This window comes from Macaca fascicularis, chromosome X, assembly GCF_037993035.2.
Source record: "Macaca fascicularis isolate 582-1 chromosome X, T2T-MFA8v1.1".
Lineage (NCBI taxonomy): Eukaryota > Metazoa > Chordata > Mammalia > Primates > Cercopithecidae > Macaca > Macaca fascicularis.
This window is the reverse complement of record NC_088395.1, coordinates 156,880,514-156,902,457: the sequence shown is the minus strand read 5'-3', so window position 1 is coordinate 156,902,457 and position 21,944 is coordinate 156,880,514. Positions and strand designations below refer to the sequence as shown.

Below are 21,944 nucleotides of genomic sequence, written 5' to 3'. Positions count from 1 at the left end.
CAATGTTGGGTGTGTATATATTTACAATTGTTATACTTTCTTAATGAATTGACCCCTTTAGCATATAATGACCTCCTTTGTCTCCTTTTACAGTTTTTGACTTTAAAAATCGATTATTTTTTTTTTTACTTTTATTTTCAGTTCAGGGATACATGTGCAGGTTTGTTATATAGGTAAACTTGTATCATGGGGGTTTGTTGTACAGATTATTTCCTCACCTGGGTAATAAGCCTAGTACCCATTGGTTATTTTTCCTCATCCTCTCCCCCTCCTACCCTCTGCCCTCCAATAGGCCCCAGTATGTGTTGTTCCCTTCTATGTGTTCATGTGTTCTCATCGTTTAGTCCCACTTATAAGTGAGAACATGTGGTACTTGGTTTTCTGTTCCTATATTAGTTTGCTAACAATACTGACCTCTATTTTGTCTGATATAAGTATAGCTACCACCACTCACTTTGGGTTTTTATTTGCATGGAATACCTTTTGTTATTCCTTCACTTTCTAAAGGGAAATGACCATTTCTAGGGAGTATTTCATTATTACTTTATTTTATGCAAAGATAGTTTAATTTTTTTTTTTTTTAACTTTTAGGATCTGGGGACTTTGATGATTTTAACCTGGAGGATGCAGTGAAAGAAACTTCCTCAATAAAGCGTGAGTAGTAGATCAAACAAACTATTAAAAACAAACAACAGTGATTAATGTGTATCGTCCACTCAGAATATATGCGCAAGAAAAACAATATATTTTACTTCATCAGATGAAATATGGATAGTGGCTGGGCACAGTGGCTCATGCCTGTAATCCCATCACTTTGGGAGACCAAGGCGGGAGGATCACTTGAGGTTGGGAGTTCGAGACCAGCCTGGCCAACCTGGTGAAACCCCGTCTCCACTAAAAATACAAAATTAGCCGGGTGTGTTGGTGCATGCCTGTAATCCCAGCTACTCGGGAGGCTGAGGCAGGAGAATTGCTTGAACCCGGGAGGTGGAGGTTGCAGTGAGCCGAGATCGCACCATTACACTCCAGCCTGGATGATGAAGCGAGATCTCTGTCTCAAAAAAAAAAAAAAAAAAAAAAAGGAAAAAAAAAAAGAAAGAAAAGAAATGGATAGTTATATTATTTAAAATAAAATTCAAATATTTAAATCCTTTGTTAAAAATACCTAACAATGTGTGATAACTGATATATCATTTTCTGTAGCTCAAGTCATAGCCCCTACTGGTGTGACATACCAGCAATGGCCTCCAAGGGCTGTCTTCCTTAACTCAGAAAAAAAGTTACTTTAAAGTGAATAAAAGATTTGTTTCCCCTTTTAGATTGATTTTATAATGGCTTTTTTTTTTTTTTTTTTTTTTTTTTTTTTTTTTGAGACAGGGTCTTGCTCTGTTGCCCAAGCTGGAGTGCAGTGGCACCATCTTAGCTTTACTATAGCCATAAACTCCTAGGCTCAAGTGATCCTCCCATCCCAGCCTTCCAAGTAGCTGGGACTATAGGTGTGTGCTACCACATCTGGCTAATTTTTAAATTTTTTTTGTGGAGACAGAATCTCACTGTGTTGCCCAAGCTGGTCTTGAACTCCTGGCCTTAAGTGATTCTCCCACTTTGCCCTCCCAAAATGCTGAGATTATGAGCATTAGCCACCACACCTAGTCATGGCTTTTCTTAAAATGGAGTCTGTGTAGTTTCTCAAACGCTAAGCTTTGTTATCAATTTTCCTTTTTTTCCTTTCATTTTTTAACTTTATTTATTTATTTATTTATTTGTTTGTTTGTTTTGGAGACAGAGTCTCGCTCTGTCACCCGGGCTGGAGTGCAGTAGTGCAATCTTGGCTCACTGCAACCTCCCCCTCCCGGGTTCAGGCAATTCTCCTGCCTCAGCCTCCCGAGTAGCTGGGACTACAGGCGCATACCGCCATGCCCAGCTAGTTTTTTGTATTTTAGTAGAGGGGATTTCCCCGTGTTGCCCAGGCTGGTCTCAAACTCCTGAGCTCAGGCAATCCGCCCGCCTCGGCCTCCCAAAGTGCTGGGATTACAGGTGTGAGCCACAACGCCCGGCCTCCTTAAACCATTCTTTCAAAAAATGATAACTACTTATAAAGTAAAGCCACGGTCTCCGTTGACCCTTCTCCCTTCTACTTCCGTGAGAACTACTGTAGTCAGTTTGGGGCATGTTGATCCCAATTAGTTTTCAATGCTGTTATGTACATCTATAGATAGAAATTGGTGGGTTTTTTGTTTTTTAATGTTACAGATGTGAGGCTCTTTCATTTAATGTGTATTGAAGTCCTTAGAGAACATGTCTATGTTGGTTTTTTTCCAGCTGCCTTAGGAAAGTACCACAAACTGGATGGCTTAAAACAACAGAACTTTATTCTCTCACAGTTCTGGATGCTAGAGGTTCTACATCAAGGTGTTGGTTGGGCCACATTCTCTCTGAAGGCTCTAGGGAAGAATCTTTCCTTGACTTTCCCCACTTCTGGTGGCTCTAGGTGTTCCTTGGTTTGTGGTTGCGTCACTCCAATCTCTGCCTCTATTGTCACACGGTATTCCCCTTTCTGTGTCTCTCTTCTTTCTCTTACAAAGATGCTTGTTAGTGGGCTGAAGGCCCACCTAGATAATCCAGGATGATCTCATCTTGAGATCTTTCACTTAATTACATCTGCAGAGATCCTTTTTCCAAATAAGGAAATATATATTTATAGGTATATAGTATATACACACATACATATTTGTGTGCATATATATATATATACACACACACACACACACACACACACACCCCTTATTCGTTTTACCACTGCATGGTATACCATAGTATGCATTCAGTAAATGTCTGAGTGCCAGCTGTGTTATCAGTTACTGTTTTAGGCTTTGGGGCTACAGCCATGAACAAATCACACACAAACCAAACCTTGTGGAACCAGCGTTCCAGTGGTATGGATTTGGCCATGACCCATATTGCCATTTCCTTACTGGCAGACACGTGGTTTATTTCATTTTTATGCAATTACAAATAGGGCTACAGCGGACATTCTTGTCCATGTTCTTTGTGCCCAAGTGCAGTGTGACTGCTAGGACCAAAGATATGTGTATTTTATATTATAAAAAACTCTGCCAAATTGCTCTCCAAAGTGGATTTGCCATTATGCACTGTTACTGATGTTGTTATAATAGTACCTGTTTTCCCAGACCCACGCCAACACTGAATTTTATCAATAAAAAATATTTTACCAATATCTCATTGCTTATTATGCATTCTCCTGATTGTAGTCATATGGAGCATCATATATTTACTGGCTATTTGCATTTGCCTCTTTGGTAAATTTTCACATTCTTCCCCCATTTTTCTGCCAGATTGCTTGCCTTTTAAAAATGGGTTTATTAAGATCTCTTTGTATTATATATTGAGTTGAGAAAGTCAAGGGCTTTGGAGTCAGACTTCTTGGGTCGAAACCTTACCTCTGCCACTTGTGAACTGTCACCTTGGGTAAGTCACCTGACTTGTCTGCACCTCAGTTTCCTTATCTCTTACATGAAGATAATAAGAAGCCCTGCCTCCTAGGATCATTGTAAGGATGACATGGGAGGAGCCATGTGAAGCACTCAGCACAGTCCTTGGAACAAGGTGAGTGCTCAGTAAGCATTAGCCTTACTGTTGTTCTTTGACTGACTTGATTGGAAGGACTGACTGTGGCTGGACCTCTGGTGTAAGAGTCAAGCAGACCTAAATCGAGTGACAGACTCAACACAATTCCTGACAAAATCCCAGATGGATTTTTTGCAGAAGTGGATAAGCTGACGCTCAAATTCATATGGAAATTCAAAAGACTCAGAATAGCCAAAGCAATCTTGAAAAATAAGAAAAAGATGGAGAACTTACACTTATCAATTGCGGCACTGACTATAGACCAAAATTATCAAGATAGTAGACTACTGTCTAGAGATCAATGGAATAGAACTGCGAGTCTAGAAGTAAACCCTTAGATCTATGGTCAGTTGATTTTTGACAAAGGTGCCAAGACCTATTCAAATGAAAAGAACAGTCTTCAACAAATATTGCTTAGGACCATAGGATATCCACATGCAAAAGAATGAAGTTGGACCGTTACCTCACACCATACACAAAAATTAACTCCAAATTGATCATAGACCTAGAAGTATAAATCTCTTAGAAGTTAATTTTTGTGTACGGTATGAGGTGAGCAGTTTGGGCATTATCAGGTCTTTCCTGGGCGTTCATGCTGTCCTCTGCATGCAGGTGGCCTCTAAGATCCTCAGGAAAATAAATACACTTAATGTATTAGCAGTGATGGTTTTAATGAAATCATTTAACATCTCCAAAACAAACAGGACCAAAAATCAAAACAAATTTGATAAGTATAAATAGACTTTCAATAAAGGTGTTAACTTCTTGATGGGAACTTTTTAAATCTCAGCATATCATACCTCCAATCGACAGGGACTTTTTAATATATAAAATCCCTTTTTGAGTCTTGTGTTGGCCCATCTGATCTTCCTCATCAGCACCCATCAGCCAGTGTGTCTGGGAACCTCTAGAACCACCTGTATGTGATGTATGTGGCTGAATGACAGCCCACAAGACCACATCATGCTGCCACCCTTTTTTCTATCTTAGCTTATATTTCTCATAACTGAAGTTTCAAAGAGATAGGCCTCTCTACCTCACCTTGGTCCAGATACTTATCTTGCAGAGAATGTTCTTCTCTGCACGTTGTGCATTCCTCTGCTTGTTTTAAAAATCCCTGAACCACCTAGGCCAGAGATCGTATCATAAATGGCCTTTATTTATTTATTCACCAATGTTTTTTGAGTGCCGGCTTGCTGCTAGGTGCTAGACCTAACAATGTGGAAGAGGTCAGTGCCCTTATGAATTGTTTTCTCTGGAAGGAGACATACAGTACCTAAAATATTTTCAGATATTGCTGAGTACTTTCAACCAAATTCAAGAGGGTGATGGGATAGCAAGGGCCCAAGATTAGGGGCAGTTACTTTAAATTAAGTGGTGAAGGCATCTCTGAGGAGAGGTAATGTGCAAGGAAGTGAGGAAGGAGTCTTCGAGGCCAAGAGATCAGTTGTAAGAGTTCTGAGGCAGAAAAGAGCCAGGTTTACTCTGTGGCCTGGAAGGCAGCCTGTGTGGCTGGAGTTTGGAGAATGCTGGAGAAAAGACAGAAGTTGTCAGGGGACAGATCATGCAGGATCTTACTAGTATATTCACAGGGTTGCACAACCATCACTACAGTCTGTTTTAGAACACTTTTATTACTTCAAAAAGAAACACTGTATCCTTTACCTATCACTTCCCAATCCCCTAATTCTTCTTGTTTCTACCCTTCACCCCCAAGCAACCACTCATCTCTTTCTGTCTCCATGGACTTCCCTATTCTGAATATTTCATATCATTGGAATCATTCAATATGTGGACTTTATGTTTATCTGCTTTCACTTAGTGTAATGTTTTCAAGGCTCATCCATGTTGCTTTCAGAGTCCTCCACCACTCTCACTATCTCTTCCTTTCTCTCTGTGTGTGTAATCATCTCATGGGGGAACACACTTCTGATTCTGCCAAATAAAACTTCTTATGAATGTCCCCATTCCCTGGGAATACCATGGGCCCTGTATTAGTCCATTTGTGCTGCCATAACAAAATGCCTTTGACTAGATAATTTATAAGTAACAGAAATATATTGCTCATAGCTCTGGAGGCTGGGAAGTCCAAGATCAAGGTGCTGGCATATTCAGTGTCTGGTGAGGGCTGCTTTCTGCTTCATAAATGGTGCCTTTTAGCTGTGTTCTCACATGGCAGAAGGGGCAAAAGGGCTACCTCAAACCTCTTTTATTGGGGCACTAATCCCTTTTGTGAGAATGGTGCCCTTTGTGACCTAATCACCTCCCCAAAGTCCTCACCTTTTAATACCATCAGTATGGGGATTAAGTTTCAACATGAATTTGGGGCTGGGTGGGGGGCACATATACATTCAGACCAAGCAGTTACCATTATTAAACCACACCTGGGGGAACCCACCCTGTTTTGTTTACTGTTTCGGTACAGCACAATATTACAGAGAATCACTCCTGGTCAGAGTGCCATATTGCGGGAAGCATTTGCTGAGCAGCTAAGAATTTTTTCTGAGTTTGTCATTTTGAGAAAGTCTTCACAGAAATGGGTCTCTTTATTTTAGGAGCTAACTGTTTTGATGAAGTTGACCTACTATTCTTAGTCCTTGATAAGTAGACTCTTCTCATCTCAATTACGAATAAGAAATCCCATTTAAAGACTTACAACGTGAAAATCTGTAGTTAATAGTTTCTAAAAATGTGCATAAATTGAACATTTTTTGTTCTACATCAATGCAAGCTCAGGCTCTGGCAGAACAACTGATTCCACATGCATGTAGGCACTGCTCTCTCTTGAATGGCACCTGCAGATCTTCAGAGAAATGAGACTTTTCCAGAAACTGGGCATTGCAGGGCAGAACTGCACAAGTAATCAAGACTGTGTGGAACTATTTGGTACTGTAATTAAGACTGTGTGGTACTGGCATCACATAGGTCAATGGGACAGAATTGAGAATCTGAAAATAAACCTTTATATTTACGGTCAGTTAATTTTCTTTTTTCTTTTTTTTTTTTTTTTGAGACGGAGTCTCGCTGTGTCACCCAGGCTGGAGTGCAGTGGCGCGATCTCGGCTCACTGCAAGCTCCGCCTCCCGGGTTTACGCCATTCTCCTGCCTCAGCCTCCAAGTAGCTGGGACTACAGGCGCCCGCCACCACGCCCGGCTAGTTTTTTGTATTTTTAGTAGAGACGGGGTTTCACCATGTTAGCCAGGATGGTCTCGATCTCCTGACTTCGTGATCCACCCGCCTCGGCCTCCCAAAGTGCTGGGATTACAGGCTTGAGCCACCGCGCCCGGCCTTATCCTGGATATTTTATATAAATGGAACTGGACAGCATGTAGCCTTTTGTGCCTGGCTTCTTTTGTGTAGCGTAATGTGTTGGAGGCACTTCCATGTTGTAGCGTGTATCAGTACTTCATTCCTTTTTATGGCAAAGTAATACTCCATTGTGTAGACATACCACAATTTTGTTTATCCACTCATCAGTTGATGGACATTTGGTTGTTTCCACCTCTTGGCTTGTGAATAATGTTACTGTGAACATGCTATATACACGTACTTGTTTGGATACCTGTTTTAAATTCTTTTTGATATATACCTAGGAGTAGAATTTCTGGTTACTATGGTCATTCTGTTTAACTTTTTGAGGAACTGCCAAATTGTTTTCTACGGTGGTTGAAGCATTTTACATTCCCATCAGTAATGTATGAGGGTTCCAATGTATCTACATCCTTGCCAACTTGTTTTTTTTTTTTTAAATGAAAGCCATCCTGGTGGGTGTGAGGTGGGACCTCATTGTGGTTTTCATTTGCATTTCCCTGAAGACTAATGGCTAATGATCTCTTTGTACATTTATCATACATATGATTTGCAAATTTTCTCCCATTTTGTAGGTCGTCTTTTCACTTTCTTGATAATGTTCTTAGATGCACAAAAATTTTAAATTTTGGTTAATGTGTAATTTATCTGTTTTTTCTTTTGTTGCCCGTGCTTTGCATGTAATTGCTAAGTATCCATTGCCAAATCAAAGGTCATGAAGATTTACGCATATGTTTTCTTCTAAGAGTGGTTTTAGTTCTTATGTTTAGATGTTTGGTCCATTTGAGTTAATTTTTGTATATGGTGAGAAGTATGGGTCCAGTTTCATTAGCCTATGGTTATCCAGCTGTCTGAGCACCATTTGTTGAAAAGACTGTCCTTTCTCCATTGAATGGTGTTAGCATCCTGTTGAAAATCAATTGACCATAAATATGAGGGTTTACTTCTAGACTCTCAATCCTGTAACATTGGTCTATATGTGTATTCTTAAGCTAGTTCCACGGTATTTTGGTTACTGTAGCTTTGTAGTAAGTTTTGAAATTGAGAGGTGTGACTCCTTCTGTTTTGCTCTTAAGATTGATTTGGCTATTTAGGGTCCCACGCAATTCCATATGGATATTAGGATTAGCTTGTCCATTTCTGCACAAAAGGCAGTTGGTATTTTGATGGAGATTGCACAGGATCTGCAGATTAATTTGGAAAATATTGCCACTTTAACAGTATTGAGTCTTGTAATCTATGGATGTAGGATTTCATTCCATTAATTTAGGTCTTTAATTTTTTTAACAGGGTGTTGTAACTTTTAGTGTACATTATACTTCCTTGGTTAAATTTATTTCTAACGGTTTTATTCTTTTTATTGCTATTATAAATGAAATTGTTTTCTTCTTTTGCTCTTTGTATTGATCATTGCTAGTGTATAGAAATACAGCTGATTTTCATGTATTGATCTTATATCTTGCAACTTTGCTGAACTCATTAGCTTTAATAGTTTTTAATTGGTGTGGATTCTTGAGGGTTTTCTATATATGAAATCATAGCATCTGTGAATAGAGATAGTTGGACTTCTTCCTTTCTAATCTCAGAGAGTTTCTTTCTTTTTCTTGACTAATTGCTCTAGTTAGAACTTCCATTACAGTGTTGAATAGGAGTGGTTAAGTGCTGATTCTAGGAAGAAAGCTTTCAGTCTTTCACCTTTAAGTATGCTGTCAATTGCAGATTTTTCAGATGCCCTTTATCAGGTTGAGGAAATTCTCTTTTATTTCCAGGAAGTTAACAGATGAGGCCAAAATAAACCATCTAAATGCTTTTAAAAATCCAATAGCCTAATTATCACTAAAAAACACATACAGAGTAGACTCTGTATGTGCTTTTTAGCAGTAAGCAGAACAAAATGGGAAATTCTCTTCTATTCCTAATTTATTGAGTGTTTTTATCATGAAATAGTGGTTGACTTTCATTAAATGCCTTTTCTGCATCAATGGAGGTAATCCTGTTTTTCTTTCTCCTTCCATTCTATTAATATGGGATAGTACATTGATTGATTTTACTATGTTGAACTACCCTTACGTTCCTGAGATAAACCCCTCTTGGTCATGATCAGTCCTAATATGGTGCTAGTTTTGGTTTGCTAGTATTTTATTGAGGATTTTTGCCTCTACATTCGTAAGAGGATTTTTACCTCTACATTCATAACTATATTCTGTAGTTTTTGTGTGTATTTGTCTGACTTTGGTATTAACATACTACTGGCCTCATAGAATGAGTTAGGAAGTGTTCCCTTGTCTTGGTTTGTTTGTTTATTTACTTATTTGAAGAGTTTGAGGTTAATTGGTGTTGATTCTGTTATGCCCAGACCGTTTATTCCCCGAAGAAGACCACCAGAGTCCAGAGTCAAAGCTAAGCAGCAAGGATCTTTATTACAGGTTCGAACCTGGAACTCTCCCTCGCTCGTGAAACGAGACAGGCAGGAGAGCTCCCCTACTGAGCTCCGAGCAGTGTTATATAGTCTAAGAAAAGTGGGCATAGAGTTATTATACAAATCAGATATATGATTGGCTAGTGTTTGAACAAGGCGATTTGGCTAACTATGATTGGTTCCCACCATTTCTGATATTTTGGTTCAAACTTTGAGGCGGGAGAGCAGGTTTATGGCAGCAAGAGTTTATCTTACTTAAACACGTCTTGTGACCTTGCCTCAGAACTTACAAAATCTCTGGTATGTGCAAAACAAAATCTCTGGTACGTGCAGAAAACCAGGTACTCACAGAACTTACGAAATCTCTGGTATGTGCAAAGATTAGAGAGCAGAACAAGGGTGTAGCGGGTGGGGGGCGGGTACACATCTATCTTTGTGTCCTTTCATTTCCCCCTTCTCATAAGTAACTGGATGTCCAATCTTGGATTTCCAGAGTCTTATAATATAGCCTCACTTTCTGGGTGCAGGAGAGGCCGGTGATGGCTACGGAGGACCATTAGTTGGATGGTATTAAACCTTTCTCTGACAAATTGTAAAATTTTATTTACCACACGGGGCCTATAGTGAATAGAAGTAGTAAAGACATTAGGGGGCCTAAAAGGGGTGCCAGAAGGGAAAACATTGAAGAGCTCCACCAATTGTTAGCGGCTGTAGTGAATTGTTGCTTTTTTATTTCTAAGCTTAGTTTGTGTAGGCGTTGGACTCTTTCCTCAACTAACCCTGACTCATTTATATAGAAACAGCATTCTTCTTTGAGGAACATACAGGTACCTCCTTTCTCAGCCGTGAGTAAGTCTAAGGCTCTGCGGTTTTGAAGGGTGACCTGTGCTAGGGAGGTGAGCTGCCGCTGAAGGGAGGCTAGGGAATAGGCGGAGTTTTCCATAGCAACAGAGAACTGTTGTAACAGCTTGTCGTTTTCTATTATGGAGTGTTGTAGGGCCCCTCCTGCTAACCCCGCTGCGACGACAGAGGTGGTTAAGGATATTCCGGCAATTAGTGGTAGAAAAACTGCTCGTCTATGTCGCGCAGTTTCAGTTGGGGCAGTCCCTGCCCAGCCTATGAACTCTGCCGGGGTCAGCAGAGTCAGTCGGGGAACTAGTGTAACAGGGATGCACAACTGTCCGTCAGAGATGCTTTTGGACAGAGTTTTTAACAGAGTTATATTACACCAGAAGAACACACCAGGGGGAGCACGTATGGGGCTATTAGGGTATGTAGCCGTCTGGTTGCAGAGGCTGCTACTAAATGCTGAATAACAGTAGGGGTATTTCTCTTGGTATGGGTCACGGTACAGGGCTACATCAGGTATTGCAACTGTTGATGAATTAGAATCTGGCATATAGTTTGTGGGTGGGGAGGAAAGGGGAACAGCGGTTAATGGTGGTCTTCCTAAGGTTGCACACATAAAGCAAGAGGACAGGTCGCCTAAACCGGTGAGGTTGGCGAATGCTAGCCCTTCTTGTAATAGGGTTAGCCAGGAGAAGGGCTGCAAGTCTTGTGATAGCTTGGTTTCCTGTCTGTGGATTTGTGTATGGATTAAGGGTTGAATCTGGACTAGACTCCGCCACAAGTACAGGTGGCTACTAGGCCAGCTACTACTGGCATCGTAGTAGACTGCCCCATGTTGGGGCGATGTCCACCGGGAGTGCCCTGGATCTGTTATTATTCAAGTGAATATGTTGGGAGTCCCTGTCGGGTAGCGAGTCCTGAGGAGGTTAGACTTTCTCGGGTATTCGTCCCATACCCTGGCTGAGTGCATTTTACAATAGTGGTATGGGTAACCTGCATTCTGGTGCTACCAATAATTCTTACAATTATATTCAGTCTGATTATATTCAAAACAAATTATGGGTATTCCCGGTTGGGCAATTTGGAAATTAGTGAAATTGAGGTAAATTGGAGTATTGCACCCGGAGGGGGGGCAGTCTGCACTAGCTAGCAGTTTACCCGCTTGGGGGGTTTCCCTGGGGTGAGTTTTGTTCTCATAGAGCCAGAACCTCCAGACATAGGGATTAGACGGCGCAGCAGTTAGGAGAGTCAGATGTATAAGGCATAAAAGCATAGGCAAGCTAGACATGGTTACGGCTATGTGGGTGACGGTGCAGGGTTAGCTTTAAGGGATTGTTCTTAGCTTTGTCTACAGTCCATGTAACCGGTGCTCCAGACGGCTCGAGAAGGTCGGATGTTGGGTTCACTGGTTTGACGTGTGTGTAGTGGATTCACGAAGCGATGCCTTCTACTTTGAGAGCGGTGGGAGTAGTCAGGAGTACTTGCAGTGGTCCTTTCCACCTGGGTTGAAGAGTTTCTTGCCGGTGGCGCTTGACTAGGACCCAGTCTCCCGGCTGGAACGGATGAGGCGTCGGCGGAGGTCCTGCCTCGTACAGTTTTCGTAGTCTGGGCCAAATTTCCTGGTGAATTTTCTGTAAGGCTTGTAAGGAGAACAGGAGCTCAGAGACATTTTCAGTTTTAGGTTTGAGTAAGTTATCTTTTAGACTGGGGACCAGGGGTGGGGGTCTGCCATACATGATTTCATATGGTGTGAGGCCCAGTCTGTAAGGGGTATTTCGGGCCCGGAACAGAGCGTAGGGGAGAAGTACTACCCAATTAGCGCCAGTCTCCATGGTTAATTTAGTTAAGGTTTCCTTCAGAGTCCGATTTATCCTTTCTACCTGTCCTGAGCTTTGGGGCCTATAAGCACAATGTAATTTCTAATTTGCCCCAAGAATGGAAGCCAAATCCTGACTTACCTTAGCAACGAAGGCTGGTTCATTGTCTGACCCTATTTGGACGGGAAAGCCATACCTGGGGAGGATTTCTTCCAAAATTTTCTTTGCTACAACCTGAGCAGTTTCTTTTTTAGTTGGGAACGCTTCTGTCCATCCTGAAAAAGTATTTACAAAGACAAGTAAGTACTGATACCCATATTTTCCAGGCTTTATCTCAGTAAAGGCCTAGTTCCTCTACACCTAATTCCTGCGGTGGTCTGGGTTTGGGGGCAAGCGTTGTTTAGTTGGCAGGCTTTGCAATTTGTTGTGACATCGCTGGCCAGTTCAGCTATGCGCCTGATTCTAAACTTGGCGTGCCTGATTAAGTCCATCATTCGCCGGGCACCCAGGTGGGTTGTCCGGTGGATGTGTTTCAACACCTGCCGTCCTAATTTTTCTGGTAGGATGGTTTGGTCATTTATATCAGTCTACCACCCATTTTTAACCTGTTTTAGGGGAAGCGTGTTCATCCATTCGCGATCCTGTTTGGTATAGTCGGGAAAACATGGCAAATTTCGCGGGCCAGGATCGGGGAGCTGGAGCGCGAGGAGCTGACTGGGAGCTTTAGCTATGCTCCTTGCGGTTTGGTCGGCTAAGAAGTTGCCTCGAGCAATTGGCGTAATTGGTTTCTGATGCCCAGGGCAATGTACGATAGCCAATTTTTTTGGTTTCTACAAAGCAGTTAATAGAGCTAGGATCTCTTGCTTGTTTTTTATTTCTTTGCCTTCAGCTGTTAATAGTCCCCTTTCTCTGTAGATGGCCCCATGTATGTGCGCAGTAGCGAAAGCATAGCGGCTATCCGTGTATACTGTTAGTTTTTTCTCTGCCCCTAGGGTGAGGGCCTGTGTGAGGGCTATCAGTTCGGCTCTTTGGGCCGATGTCCCTGGAGGCAAGGGTTCCGCCCAGATTACCTCAGTCTCTGACGTTACAGCCGCTCCTGCATACCGCTGGCCTTGGTGGACGTAGCTGCTGCCATCAGTGAACCAGGTGAGTTCTGTGTCGGGGAGCGGACGATCTTGCAGGTCCTCCCGCACCCTATGCACCTGAGCCAGTATCTCAGTGCACTCATGGAACGGGGCGTCCAAGTCTGGATTTGGCAGCAGTGAAGCAGGGTTTAAAGAGGTTGGGGGCAGAAAAGTTATTCTGAGGGGGTTTAACAGCAGTCCTTGATAGTGGGTGAGCCGGGCGTTACTCATTCATCGGTCCGGCGGCTGCCGGAGGACGCCTTCAATGGCATGCGGGATTATAACGCGCAACTCTTGCCCCATGATAAGTTTATCAGCGTCTTGGACCATTAGGGCGGTTGCCGCGATTATCCGCAGGCAGGGTGGCCAGCCAGCAGCCACTGAATTTAATTTTTTTTGACAAATAGGCAACTGGCCTCTGCCAGGGGCCTAGGTACTGTGTTAACACGGCTTTTGCAACACCCTTACTTTCATCTACGTATAAGTGGAAGGGCTTGGAGACATCAGGGAGCCCCAGCGCGGGGGCTGATAACAAGGCAGTTTTGATTTGTTGAAAGGCCAGCTCAGCCTCTTCCGTCCAGTTGAAGGGCTGCCGTTCCTTTGTTGCCTGGTATAGGGGCTTGGCTAACTCAGCAAATCCGGGTATCCATAACCTACAGAACCCTGCCGACCCCAGGAATTCTTTCACTTGCCGTGTCGACTGGGGTCTAGGGATGCGTAGGACTGTTTCCTTTCGGGCTTTGGTTAGCCAGCGTTGCCCCCCTTTTAATAGGTACCCCAGATAAGTTACCTCCGACTTGCAGATCTGAGCCTTTGTTGCTGAGGCTCGGTAGCCTAGCTCCCCCAGAGTTTTTAAGAGGTCCTCAGTCCCTTGAACACAAGTTTCCGGGGATCTGGCTGCTATTAAGAGATTATTAACATATTGCAAAAGAGTTATTTCAGGGTATTGCCGCCGGTACTCACCCAGATTTTCATGAAGGGCTTCATTGAACAGGGTTGGCGAGTTCTTGAACCCTTGTGGCAGCCTGGTCCATGTTAGCTGACCGTTGATGCCCCTCTCAGGATCCGTCCATTGAAATGCAAAGAGTCCTTGACTTTTGGGAGCCAGAGGAAGGCTGAAGAAAGCATCTTTTAGATCAAGAACGGTATACCACTGTTTTTCGGGATGTAAAGCACTCAGAAGGGTGTATGGATTGGGCACAGTGGGATGTATGTCCATGACCCTTTTATTAACTTCTCTTAAATCCTGTACTGGCCTGTAGTCCGTACTGTTGGGTTTACGAACAGGTAACAGTGGAGTATTCCAGGATGAGTGGCAAGCCCGTAGGACTCCCTGGTCTAGGAGTCGGCGGATATGGGGCGTAATTCCTTCTCTTGCCTCCAGGGGCATAGGATATTGCCGAACCCGAATCGGGTCCGTCCCTGGCTTAACTTCCACAAATATGGCAGGTCGATGTTTAGCTAGCCCTAAGCCCCCAGTTTCTGCCCACGCTTCAGGGAAACGCTGGAGCCAAGAGTCAATTTCCTGATCGGGGGGCTTTTGCTCTTGATGGAGTCTGTACTTATCTTCTAAGGTGACAGTCAGGATAGATATTGGCCTGTTTTGGGAATCAGTTATCTTGGGCCCTTCTGGCTCAAAGTGGATTTGGGCCCCCATTTTTGTCAGCAAGTCCCTCCCTAGTAGAGGGCAGGGGCTCTCTGGGATGACTAGGAAGGAATGGGAGACTTTTCCCGTTCCTAAGTCTACAGTCCTCTGGGTTGTCCAGGGGTATTTTTTGATGCCTGTGGCCCCATGCACCCAGGATGTTTTCTTAGATATTTTTCCAATTGGGTTGGTTAGGACTGAGCGTTCCGCCCCAGTATTGACCAAGAAGCGAACTGGGGACCTCTCCACTTGCAAAGTTACCCTGGGTTCGGGGAGGGGGTCCGAACCCCGTCTTCCCTAGTCAGAGTCCTGGGTAACGAGTACGGAGGTAGGGTTAGCTGGTCTCCGTTTCTTTGGGCAGTCTCTAATCCAGTGACCATGTTCCTTGCAATAAGCACACTGATCCTTTTCTAATCCTTGCCTAGAGCCTTGCTTTGTCTGCTTTCTGCTTTGGCCATTCCCTGCCTGGGGGAAAGCTGCTACTAAAACTTTGGTCATTTCTTTGGTTGCCTTGAACTGTTTTTCTTCTGGAGTATCCCTAGTATTATAAACTCGCTGGGCCATCTGAAGGAGGTCTTGAATCTGCTTTCCCTCTAAACCTTTTAATTTCTGGAGTTTTCTTCTAATATCTGATGCTGCCTGGTTTACAAAGGACATTACTACCGCAGCCTGATTTTCCGGTGCTTCCGGGTCCATAGGGGTATACTGTCTGAAAGCTTCCATTAATCTCTCTAAATACACAGCGGGGCTTTCTGTTTTACCTTGTAACACAGAATATACTTTAGCCAAATTGGTGGGCTTGCGAGCTGCAGCCCGGAGACCCGCCATTAGAGTCTGGCGATAAATGAGCAGTCGTCCCCTACCTTCTGCCGTGTTGTAGTCCCATCTGGGCCGGGTTAAAGGAAAAGCCGCGTTAATGAGGTCAGGATTTGCAGTTGGCTGGCCGTCATCTCCTGGAACCAGCTTTCTGGCCTCAACTTGGATTCTTTCCCGCTCCTCCGTTGTGAACAGGATTCGGAGGAGCTGTTGACAGTCATCCCAGGTTGGCTGGTGAGTAAACATGACACTGTCTAACAACGAGGTTAGATCTTTGGGATTATCGGAGAACCGAGCATTTTGGGACTTCTAATTGTATAAATCACTAGTGGAAAAAGGCCAATACATGAGACGGGAGAGCCCGGTATCATCGAGCGATCCTATTTCTCTGAGAGGCAGGGCTACGGTGGAGTCAGGGAGTCGGGAAGCTTGGTCCCGCAGTACGCGGCCTTGCATTCGGCCGGCCGGCCCCCCCGGGTTACTTTCGCTCTCGGCTGCTTCCGCTTCTCGGTTTCCCTCTACGGAAGCACCACCCTGGGGGACTGGGTCCTGCGGGATAAGGTGCGGATATGGTGGGGGAAGTGTGGGTTCTAACGTTAGGGGGTCCTGGCTGTCTGGCAGCACAGGGGCCGAGGGAGCAGAGGGAGTCCTTTGTCTTGTAGGTCGCATTACTAGGACCTTGCAAGGCTCAAGGATGAATGGAGTTATCCAGGGCGGTGGGTCTTCCACAAGATTTTGCCACACTAGAATATAAGGAATTTGATCAGGATGTCCTGACTGCCCTGGCAGGAAAATCTTAGTTTTTACTTTAGTAATAATAGAGAGACATAAAGGTCCTTCGGAGGGCCACCCTACGCCGAAAGAGGGCCACTCCGAACGGCAGAAAGTAACTAGCTTTCCCTTCTTTAGTTCTACGCTTAAGTTACGCCCCCGAGCCTTCACATCCTTAAAATTGGTAACAAGGAGTGAGAGCGGCGTGCTCTGGTTGTTGCCCATCTTTGGACTGCTCCTACAAAGAGAAGGAGGGACGAAAATGAGTGTGAAGCAGAGGGGAGTATCCGACAGGTCCGGTCCTGGAAGGGGAAGAAAAGGTTTTATGTTTCGTTTTGGGCTTACACTTAACACTTAACAATAACGGACAGACAGTGAGAAACGATGAGCCTTCGCGAGTGCGTGTCGGACTTCCGACCTGAGTCAGACGGGGCAACCAAGGATGGAGGCCCCCAGATGGGCACTGGGGGACGTCTCCCACCAGTCCCGAGTGGCTGTCTTTTAGCGCGTCCGCCAAGACCATGCCACTTATAAAACAGACCAATACAGATTACAGATTACGGATTTCGCGAAATTTCAGGGAGACAGACAGAGACAAAGACAGAGACAGTGACAAAGCCGGCTTACCTACAGATTAAGATCCATTGACTTGGGGGTCTGGTGGGCTTGGGGGAAATCCCGGACGAGCCCCCATTTGTTATGCCCAGACCGTTTATTCCCCGAAGAAGACCACCAGCGTCCAGAGTCAAAGCTAAGCAGCCAGGATCTTTATTACAGGTTCGAACCTGGAACTCTCCCTTGCTCGTGAAACGAGACGGGCAGGAGAGCTCCCCTACTGAGCTCCGAGCAGTGTTATATAGTCTAAGAAAAGTGGGCATAGAGTTATTATACAAATCAGATATATGATTGGCTAGTGTTTGAACAAGGCGATTTGGCTAACTATGATTGGTTCCCGCCATTTCTGATATTTTGGTTCAAACTTTGAGGCGGGAGAGCAGGTTTATGGCAGCAAGAGTTTATCTTACTTAAACACGTCTTGTGACCTTGCCTCAGAACTTACAAAATCTCTGGTATGTGCAAAACAAAATCTCTGGTACGTGCAGAAAACCAGGTACTCACAGAACTTACGAAATCTCTGGTATGTGCAAAGATTAGAGAGCAGAACAAGGGTGTAGCGGGTGGGGGGTGGGTACACATCTATCTTTTTGTCCTTTCAATTCCTTTTTAAATGTTTGGTAGAATTCAGCAATTAAGACTTCTGGTTCCAGAATTTTATTTGTGGGAAGTTTTTGGTTACTGACTCAATCTCTTGCTATAAGTCTAGTCAGATTTTCTATTTCTTCTCGAGTCAGTTTAGCTAGTTGTGTTTTAATAGGAAGTTATCTGTTTCATCTAGGTTATTGAATTTATTTGGATTATAATTGTTCAAGATACTCCTTTCTAATTTTTTATTTCTCTAAGGTTGGTAATAATGTCCTCTCATTCCTGAAATTAGCAATTTGGGTCTTCTCTCTTTATCTTGGTAGGTCTGCTACAGTTTATCAATTTTGTTGATCTTAAGAGATCTTTCCTCTTTTGTTCTTTATTTTTCTCTTCTCTCTTTCATTTTATTTCTGCTATAATCTTTGGTGTTTTCTTCCTCTGCCTGCTTTAGGTTTAGTTTGCTCTTCTTTTTCTAGTTACTCTTTAAAATTGTTGTATAGGTTTTATTTTATAATAATGAACTTAACTCTGCAATCCAGCTAGACGTGGAAGGGAATAAGGAAAATATGGAACCCAAAGAGCTGCAGTGAGTGCACAAAGATTATAGGATATTGAGAGCAAATGGGATTGAGGGGTGCTCTCTTGAGCTACAGAAGAAATAGTCTGGTGGTTAAGATAAAACAGGTCAAATTTATTAGAGTTGTCCACATTTGGCAATGGTGATCTTCTTGCTGGTCTTGCCATTCCTAGACCCAAAGTGCTCCATGGCTTCTGTGGCATTCATGGCCTCTTTGACCTTGCCAAAGACCACATACCTGCCATTCAACCACTCAGTCTTGGCAGTGGAGATGAAAAACTGGGAACCATTTGTATTCGATCTACCATTTGCTGTGGGCCAGATATCAGGACCTGTATGCTTCAGGTTGAAGTTCTCATCATCAAGTTTCTCCTGGTAGTTAGATTTGCCACCATTACTGTTAGGGCATGTGAAGTCACCACCCTAGCACATAAACCCTGGAATAATTCTAGGAAAGTAAGAACCCTTATAACCAAATCCTTTCTCTCCAGTGCTCAGAGCATGAAAGTTTCCTGCTGTCTTTGGAACTTGTCTGCAAACAGTTTGAAGGAGACCTGGCCCAAGGACTCACCCTAGACAGCGACGATGTCGAAGAACACAGTGGACTTGACCAGGGTTGACGGTGGCAGTGTCTGCAAAGCCTTCTTTTTCTAGTTTATTAATGTGAAAGTTTAGGTTATCAATTTGAGATCTTTCTTTTTTTGATGTAGGCGTTTACAGCTATAAATTTCCCTCTGAGCACTGCTTTCAGTGTAACACACAAATTTTGGTATGTTGTGTTTTCATTTTCATTGATCTCAAAGTATTTCATAATTTCCCTTGTGATTTTTTTTGACCTATTTGTTGTTTAGGAGTGTGCTCTTTAATTTCCATGTAATTGTGAATTTTCCAAATACCCTTCTGAAACTGATCTCTACTTTCATTCTGTTGTGCTGAAGAACATAATTTGTATGGCTTCAGTCTTTTTAAGTTTATTGAGATTTATTTTGTAACCTACATATGGTCTACCTTGAAGAATGTTTCACATGCACTTGAGTAGAATGTATATTTTGTTATTGGGTGGTGTGTTCTATAGGTGTCTGTTAGGTCTAGTTGGTTTATAAAGTTGTTCAAGTCATATATATGTATCTGCCTAATTGTTTCTTCTGTGATTGAAAAGAAGATATTGAAATTTCCAACTATTATTGTTAAATCATCTGTTCTCTTCAATTTTGTAATTTTTTGCTTCATGTATTTTGGGGCTGTGTTGTTAGGTGTATATATATTTAAAATTATTATGTCTTCCTCTTGGATTGATCCTTTCATCATTATAAATAATTATAAATTGTCACTCTTTGACTCCATTAACAAGTTTTGTTATAATGTAAATCTTATCTGATATTAGTATAGCTACTCCAGCTGTCTTATGGTTATTGTTGGCATAGTATATCTTCTTCCATCCTTTTACTTTCAACTTATGTTTTTTAGAGATGGGGTCTTGCTTTGTTGCCCAGCCTGGAGTGCAGTGGCTATTCACAGGCATAATCATAGTGCACTAGAGCCTCAAACTTATGGGCTTAAGCAGTTCTCCTCCCTGATACTCCCAAGTGGCTAGGACTATAGGCACATGACAGTACACCTGACCTCAACTGATTTCTATTTTTGCTGTTTGTTTTCTGAATAGTCAATAATTATTGAGTACTAGCTGTATTCAAAGCTAAACCTGTTTCACCTTTGCCTTTCCCATTCCTTAAATTGTTTTCTCTGATATTTCCACTAGTGAGAATATGTACAACATAGTCTTGATGTTTATGAAAAGAAACTATTGGAAAAACCTCATGCACATTGTATAATTCTTGTGAAAGTTATCTACAATTTTAAAGGAATATGGTTGAGTTCAAAGACCTAATATTTCCAATAGTAGCCACACTTATATAAAATATTGTGTGCATATGTTGTAACCACTTTCAGTTTATGAAATACTCCCATATTCCACTAAGAATGTAACCTTAGTCTATCCCTCAGCAGGATTATTTATGTTTAAAGTGCCAGGTTGATAGTTGTGGAACCAAGGCTTGGAGACCTTAAGGATCATGCTCAGGCTGTGGAACTCCCTGGAGCATGTGTCATCTCCAGCAGATCTGGGCACAAGCCCAGGTTCAGTAATCACCAGGTCACATGTGAGACCATGTCCACCTTACCACCCTCAGCCTCCAAAGAAAAGTGAGCTGAACTCATCTCATTTAAACCTATATCATTTTGTCATCCTTTTCAGTATGATTCTCTGGAGCTCCTAGATAGAGGGGCCTCAAGGACCAAGACAAGGATATTCTACTCACAATGTGACTTCCCCAAGTCATAGAGTAGCTGCTGTGTTTTGTTACTAAATGTGCTCCCCTTGCTGTCCTCCCTCTCCCTTTTAGAGCCATGGGATCACACCACCACCACCACAACCAATAGGCCAGGAATCACCAGAGCTCCAGCAAAACCTCCAGGTAATGTGGCTGCCTTAAGGAGGGCAGTGAGGAAGGGCCCTCTGGAGTTCCCTCTGGGGTAGCATGCAAGTGAACTACCTATAGTTTTAAGACCCATGTGTGCAGAAATAACCAAGGCGTCCATGTGAACACTGAGTTTAACTTAATGGAGTGCATACCTGGCTGATCACTATGCCTTCTGTGTTTTTTATGAAAAGTCCTGCCTGGGAAAATTTCAAGAGGAAAATGCATTTGGACTTCTTCCCCTTTTTAGCCATTTCATTTTCTAAAATCAGGGAAAATGTAATTGTTTAGGTTTTATGAAGCTGATCAAGCATTTTCTTTAGGCAGATGGAACATTTTGGAATGGCATTTATTTTACAGTGTCATCTTTCAGTAAAGGATTTTGGGACCTGGTTCTTCTTAACAACTCTTTCCTGTTGTCACTTGACCCTCTCTTCAGATGGGCCATTTTACCATTTAGACATCTTCACTGATGTAAAGAAAAACGTGACTGTGTGGCTGGCTTCCCAGTCATTGCTCCCATTCAGCAACTTGTTACCAGTGGTCGGGGGCATGATAATAGGTTCTGTGCAGTAGAGAGCTACCTTTCTTCTGAAGAGACAGTGATGATCCAAGAAAGTCACTGCTGCTTTATGATTTGCCCTCATTTCTTCACATTTCCACATTCAAAGGGGTGCTTCATGACCACATGACCTCTCCCTTTTGGTTGTCCTGTTTATGGACTCTGTGTACCTGGTTTTGAATTTTGGGTTAATACCTACAATCAGTGAGTATATTGTTAAAATGGTCTGACTGCTAGCCTAAGCAGAGCATACCTACGAATATAAATTAATTGCAAAACTGGTGGTATTCTGCAAAGTCGGAAAGTAGTAACTTTTTCTATCCTGCAGATATTTTCATTATCAATGTCTGTACACAGAATCGGATTCCAATATAAGTCTCTTTGTCTTAACCCATTGTTAGTACTGATCAGTTGACCCCATGGGCATTTTGCTTATTTTGGAATCTTATACCCAGTTGTTAATCAGTTGGCTGTTTCTTTTATGTTTTGGGGCCCACTGAAGGTAGTGGATTTGACTTGGCTGATGCTTTCGATGATCAAGATAATGGCCGCAGGAAACCGGGTATAGGAGGAAGAGGTAAGTCCTTGCTGGTTGAAACTACTACAGGATTCTGTCTCATTAATTACAATATCCCACAGAGCCAGAGTCAGTCTGGGCTTGGCAGAGCTGGAGGCACTTGAAGCCAGTGGAGAACCCTATAACAGTAGTTCTCAAACCTTTTTTGT

At 42.8% G+C, this 21,944-nt stretch overlaps 1 protein-coding gene across 7 annotated transcripts in view; it reads left to right on the top strand.

Moving 5' to 3' along the window:
- Positions 1-21,944, top strand: part of CD99L2 (CD99 molecule like 2) — a 130,334-nt gene that overhangs the window by 65,298 nt on the left and 43,092 nt on the right. For 3 of the 7 annotated variants that reach the window (XM_005594820.3, XM_005594819.5, XM_005594821.4), the window contains exons 2-4: positions 592-654; positions 20,582-20,653; positions 21,721-21,795. In XM_005594820.3, the coding sequence (XP_005594877.1) occupies positions 592-654; positions 20,582-20,653; positions 21,721-21,795 (210 nt within the window). Of the gene's footprint in view, positions 1-591; positions 655-2,322; positions 3,628-18,670; positions 18,949-20,581; positions 20,654-21,720; positions 21,796-21,944 lie in introns of those variants that run through there. The other 4 variants (XM_005594823.3, XM_005594822.5, XR_012429795.1 and 1 more) reach the window with 3 other exon arrangements.